Raw genomic sequence first — 6453 nt, 5'->3', positions numbered from 1 at the left:
GCCTCTGCCTAGGCTCTCCTCTCATTCTCCTCTCCCCTATGAGGTATGTTATGCAACTGAAAATTCCAACTGCCTTGCGGGGGGGGGGTGAGTTTGAGGTGTGGAATGGAGTGAAGTCCAATCAGCTTCCACATGCAAATGACCTTGGAACGCTGGGCGGGACTGCACAAAGCAGCCAGTTAACCCAGCCAGTGTCTTCTGAGTGGCAGTTCTTCCGGCCTAACACTAAAGGGGCCAAATTTAGAACGTTGCAAAATAGAACGTTGCTATTCAATTATTATAAGGGAGATATAAGCAAAAAGACAGAGGAAGAGGGAAGGACAGATATGGGGGGGTCACATGGGATAAAGAAACACAAACACACACACACAGCTGGGGAGAAAGGGTCCTGCGCAGGCATCTGCCCATCTGTCAGGGCAACGAGGAATTTACCCAGCTGGCCACATCCAAAGTTGCCAGCCATTGATGAGGGGCTCACCTCTCCAGCCCTATTCCGCACCCCCTGCAGAAAGGAGGTGAGAACTCCTGCCACCCATGTCACCGCCTGACGCTCTAGCAATCAGCCTGGAAACTCTATGGAGTTTCCAGGCTGATCGCTAGAGCGTCAGCCGGCGATGTCCCGACAAGGAACCGAGTCTCCCCTGCTATTACCTGTAAGTGACTTGGCAACCCTACTTGTCAACCAAACCTCTCCCTTCAAGCACCACGGAAGGGTTCCAGGGCTTTCTGAGGCCGCTCGCCTCCCCTGATGCTGAGGACGGGGCCATTTCTGAGGGACCGAGCCTGTACTGTGGTGTAAATACACCCAAGCAGGGCTGCCAACTCCAGTCTGGAGAGGGAGCTCTGCAGGCATTTCCTCCAGGGGACCTGGGCTATGTAATCTGGAGATCAGTGGTAATTCTGGGAGATCTCCAGGCCCCACCTGGAGGTTGGCAGCCCCTGTAATGACAAGAAGAAACCAGCTCTTTTTGTCCAGGTTAGGAGCTAAGTCACCTTCTGAAGCCATGTTTCCTCTGGCAGACCTATGCCGCCTGATCACTCATCCATCCGATGAAGAAATTAAAAAAATAGCTATTCCCCCTGCCCAGAGTCTCTGAGGACTGACCTCAGATAAAGAAATTCCTCTTCCTGTTATTCACTTCAGATCATTCCTGCCTGATTCCAGAAGGTTCCAAGGTGGACATGAGTCAGAAGGGTCTTTTTGATTTTTAGGCCAATCCACTGACTCATCTATGACCGATTTCCCACAAGCAGCTGCGCTGCCCTTGCACTTCCCTTTTCCCCGAAACTAAGTGTTCCCTCTAAGCTGAGTTAGTGTGAGCTAGCCTGCAGCTCACAGATATTTGTCTCAGCTCAGGAAGGAGGGCTCCAGAGCAAACTAATTTATGCAGCAGCCAAATCAGTCACTCACAACTGTAATGCCAGCAGCTCACAAAGTGGAATTTTCGCTCACAAGACTCCACAGCTCAGAGGGAACATTGGGAGGAATAAATTCGCCTGTGGTATCAATGTGCTACCAGCAAGCATTGTCTAAGCCTGGGTGTGCTCTGTTGAGCATTCACAGTCAACGGGAGGCACGGAGTGCCAACTCAGAGCGTGCTGATGTGCAAAACATCTGCAAACGGGTGAGATTCCAGTTCTGGTGTCTTCATGGTGTCGAGAGAGTACAAGAAGCCACAAGATTCCTTCCATGTTAGATCTCTAGAATTGCCAACCATGCGTGGAGAGATGACAGTCCCAAATATGTCAACATTTTAGTCAATCCCTCCCCCACCTTGAGAAAACAAGACTGTGAGCAAGCTCCCCCCCCCCCACCGGCTAAGCTGGTGTCTCTTGATTTCCCAGGTGAACACAATGATGATGATTTCGCCACCGATTACGAGATTACCTCTAGAACCCAGTTTCCTGAGAGTTGGTTGTGGCAAGTGGAACATCTGGATGGAACTCACAATGACTGGGGGTACCTGCTTTTTTGTCTTCTGTGGTGTGGCATTGTTCATCACTTGAACTAGTCATTTGAATGGGTCTGACAGTCATTCTCTCTCCACAGAGGATGCTGAGAGCTGTAATGGGGGTGTAATGTACTAAGTTCGAGACACGTAGAGTGATCAGCTCATAGTTTATTAGTGATTCAGCTGACTGTAAAAATACCGTAGCTGGACCGAAGCCCTGCTTAAATCCATGCACAATGCCACACACACACACACACTCCCCGTGATAGGTTATTTACAGTGCAACTCTAGGTCTATAGGTTCCTGTCAGACGGGGACGGCAAAGGATGAGATGGTTGGACAGTGTCATCGACGCAACGAACATAAAATTGAGCAAACTTCAGAGGACAGCGGAAGACAGGAGGGCCTGGCGGGAGCTGGTCCATGGGGTCGCGAAGAGTCGGACTCGACTGTGCGACTGAACAACAACAGGATCCTAGCTTGTTCTAAGTTTCAAGCTTGGTCAGTCCGTGTTGGACCCAGGACATAATAGGGGGGCAGGTGGTGGTGGTGGTTGTTGTCGTTGTTAAATTGATATGCAGCCTCTTTATATTTATTTATTTATTTATTTATACTTTCGATTTATATTCCACCCTCCCCGCAGGGGCAGGCTCAGGGCGGCTTACAACAAGTTAAAATATGACAGAATAAACACGATAAAACATAGATACATCGACAAAGCAATAATCTAAAATTCAGACAAACAATCAAATCTGTAAATAAAGTGCTGTTGCATATAGATGGTGGTAGCCTCTCCAAGGCAGTGTTAGATGGCAGAGAGTGCACTGTGGCCATACCCGTGTCATTAGCTTTTCTTGTTGCTCTCAACGTAAGGGCCTTGACTGTTCAGTTATTAGCAGTTCGGATGTTGTCCATGTGTTGGTGCTAGTGGCGGCTCCTAATCGAAGGCCTGATGGAAGAGCTCTATCTTGAAGGCCCTGCAGAACTGTAAAAGGTCCCACAGGGCCCTGATGTCTTCCGGGAGCTCATTCCACCAGTGCGGAGCCACCACTGAAAAAGCCCTGGCCCTCGTTGTAGCCAGCCTGGCTTCTCTGTGGCCCGGTAGGGCCAGGCGGTTTAGGGAGTTCATTCCACCAGTATGGAGCCCCCACTAACAAAGTAGAGCTGATGAATAGACTTGGGGTCTGTGCCTCCGTGGAACCCACTATTTAACAGTTGTCCTCCATGTTCTGGGAAGGGAGGGGGGATTATTCATCTGCCTCCCATTTTCTTCAGAAGCCTCGTGTCTCGTCCCAGCTCGGGACGGCACCTGTTGTCCACACTTCTGCTTTGGATGGGTCTGACGGGTCACCTTCTCTTTGTATCTAGGCTCTCATCCCAGACAGTGCCGATTTTCCTGCAAGATTCCATCACAACCTGGGAAGTGCTGGCCGTGAGCATTTCGGAGACTAAAGGTAAGGAATCCTGTACGCCAGGCATCGGGGTTGTGTCTGTGTGGCTGAGCAAACAATGACAAGCTTATGGCCTGCTTTGGAAAACGCAGAGGAGGTGAAAGGGGTAGTTGAGGCGTAACCCTGTTTCTTCTTCCCCCCCCATCCCGTTCCTCTCATTCCAGGGGTCTGCGTGGCTGATCCTTATGAGATCGTAGTGATGAAGGACTTCTTCATCGACCTGCGGGTGCCTTACTCGGTGGTGAGAAACGAGCAGGTGGAGATTCGGGCTGTCCTCTACAACTATTGGGAGCAACCCATCAAGGTGAGCTTGGGGATTTTGGCAGGAGGGGATGCATTCGGAACTGAGGGAGCTTGCACCTGACCTCTTCCTAGTTCTAGGGATTCCGCTAGGTTCTCTTATATGTTTGTTTTTATTTGTTAGATATTATTTGTTATTATTTATTATTTTAGATTTATATCCCACCTTGCCTGCACATGCAGGCTCAAGGCGGCATACATAGGCTAAAATACAGTCAAATACAAATACATTAATACGTAACAATAAAATTTCAAAACATACTATACATAAAGTGCAGATTGGAGTACTCTCTGTGACCTTGACACAGAGACTGCTCCACCTTTCTGTGTTATACCTCTGAGGATGCCAATCACAGCTGCTGGCGAAACGTCAGGTCCTACAATGCCACACAGCCCGGAAAATCTACAACAGCTGACGTTAATGTTGATGGTGGGCCAGGGCTATAGTCACTTGGGTACGGCTCCTAATCAAATGCCTGGTGGAAGAGCTCCGTCTTGCAGGCCCTGCAGAACTGTAAAAGGTCCCGCAGGGCCCTGATGTCTTCCGGGAGTTCATTCCACCAGTGCGGAGCCGCCGCTGAAAAAGCCCTGGTCCTCATTGTAGCCAGCCTGGCTTCTCTGGTGCCTGGTAGGGCCAGGCAGTATAGGGACTTCAACTGTAGTGCTCTCTGGGGAACATGTGGGGAAAGGCAGTCCCTTAGGTATGTAGGACCCTGACCATATAGGACTTTAAAGGTAAGAACCAGCACCTTAAACCGAATTTGATATGCTATAGGCAGCCAGTGCAGTGCTTTTACCGCAGGCTGGATGTGCTCCCGCATAGGGAGGCCCAACAGTAGTCTGGCCGCTGCATTCTGCACTAGCTGCAGCTTTTGGATTTGGAACAAGGGCAGCCCCATATAGAAAGCATTACAGTAGTCCAGTCTTGAGGTGACCATTGCATAGATCACTGTTGCCAGGTCATTGCTTTCGATGAAGGGAACCAGCTGCTTGATCAGCCTGAGGTGATAAAAGGCCGACTTGGTAGTGGCTGCTACCTGGGTCTCCATCATTAAAGAGGCGACTAGGAGCACTCCCAAACTCCTAACCTCCGTCTCTGGCACCAAAAGCGCCCCATTGAAGGTCGGGAATGAGATCCCTACCCTCGGACAGATCCGTCTCAGGCACGGGACCTCCGTCTTCGTCAGATTCAATTTCAGTCAACTCAGTCAACGCCAGGTCTGTATCTTACGATCTGGAGTCAGACTGGATGCCCAACAACAAATAGAGCTAGGTGTCATTCGCATACTGGTGACAGCCCAGCCCATGCCTCCGGGCAATCTGGGCAAGGAGGTGCATATAGATGTTAAATAACATCAGGGAATCCAGTACAAGACCTGTGTCATGATGCCATCTTTCGAGGTATGACCAGGAATCCCAAGATCTGTGCAGCTCAGCATCAGGCTCCCTTGAGGATTACTTGCAGCTGTGTCCTTTCCCTTTGGAAACTAAGCTTAGCTTCACAATGTCTTTGTTTGCTTGTTTGTTTGTTTGTTTGTTTCGGATATTTCCGTGCGACCCCTTCAGAGTCCTACTCAAGGGGGCTTACGATCAAAACCACGCCTCAATAGTAAAAACAAGCCGTTTGACATAAAATAGCATAAAAACTATCCATAAAACAGAAGCAGACCATTGGAAAGCTGGTCAGGTAGATTAAAACTCTGAATTAAAAGCCTTCTGCCTTTGTGAGTGCTGTGTTGTCACTCAGCCGGGGCTTTGGAGAACACGCCTTGCTGTCCATGGCTTGCTAGAAGGAAACCTGCACAGCTTGGAGCGAGGTGCATAGACTGTAAGGCACGGAAGTGCTCATGGCCCCAGTTCCCTTCATTTCAGCTTCCCTTAGGATTGTGCCCAGGAACCCTGCAAGAGCTGGAAAAACTTGTTCTCCTCCAAGGTTAAAGAGAAGGGGGAGGTTGGGGGTGACAGGAGTTGGAACATCTTCCTGTTCCAATGGCCATAGATAGAAAAATGTGTGTCTTAGAAACAGAATGTAAAACCGTCAAAATACTCCATCCTCATGGCAGAGTAGGGAATAGAAACTGTCATTTGTACTCATTGAGTGATTCCGCACTAGACCTTAAATCCTGCTTCAGCCCTGTCCCCAAACTTACATTCTACACTACACACGAGTTCACGCCTGTAATTTTCTCAGGGTATTTTTAAATTCTACACTACACTCGAGTTCACGCCTGTAATTATCTCGGGGTATTTTCACATCCTACACTACACTTGAGTTCATCCCCATAATTATCTCGGGGTATTTTTACATTCTACACTACACTCGAGTTCAACCCTGTAATTATCTTGGGGTATTTTTACATTCTACGCTACACTTGAGTTCACCCCTGTAATTATCTCGGGGTATTTTCACATTTTCACTTTAGGCTGCTGGGCAGGAAACTTAGGTCCAGGACCTCCAAGGTAGCTTTCTCAGAAGTGCTACCTGTTCCACGCACAGGACCGGAGAGACAGGCACAGATCAGGAGTCTCAATGCGTGGATGAGACGATGGTGTAGGGGGGAAGGGTTCAGGTTTGTTAGGCACTGGGATTCTTTTTGGAACAAGAGGGAACTGTACAGGCGAGACGGTCTCCACTTGTCCCGAGAAGGAACCAGGCTGCTGGCGCTTAAAATCAAAAAGGTGGCAGAGCAGTTTTTAAACTGAATATTGGGGGAAAGCCGACAGGAGATGAAAAGTCTCTGGTTCGGGTT

At 49.1% G+C, this 6453-nt stretch overlaps 1 protein-coding gene across 1 annotated transcript in view; it reads left to right on the top strand.

Annotated features, from left to right (window-relative positions):
• Nucleotides 1–1845: 1845 nt before the first annotated feature.
• Nucleotides 1846–6453, top strand: part of LOC107122662 (complement C3-like) — a gene marked incomplete at its 5' end in the record, with an annotated part of 20456 nt that continues 15848 nt past the window's right edge. Inside the window, 3 exons of the mRNA XM_015425790.1 lie at nt 1846–1960; nt 3321–3406; nt 3568–3707. Of these exons, the coding sequence (XP_015281276.1) occupies nt 1846–1960; nt 3321–3406; nt 3568–3707 (341 nt within the window). The remainder of the gene's footprint in view (nt 1961–3320; nt 3407–3567; nt 3708–6453) is intronic.

This window comes from Gekko japonicus, unplaced genomic scaffold (genome assembly GCF_001447785.1).
Source record: "Gekko japonicus isolate JY-2015 unplaced genomic scaffold, Gekko_japonicus_V1.1 scaffold6595, whole genome shotgun sequence".
NCBI classification, from domain to species: domain Eukaryota; kingdom Metazoa; phylum Chordata; class Lepidosauria; order Squamata; family Gekkonidae; genus Gekko; species Gekko japonicus.
This window is presented reverse-complemented; position numbering and strand designations above follow the sequence as displayed.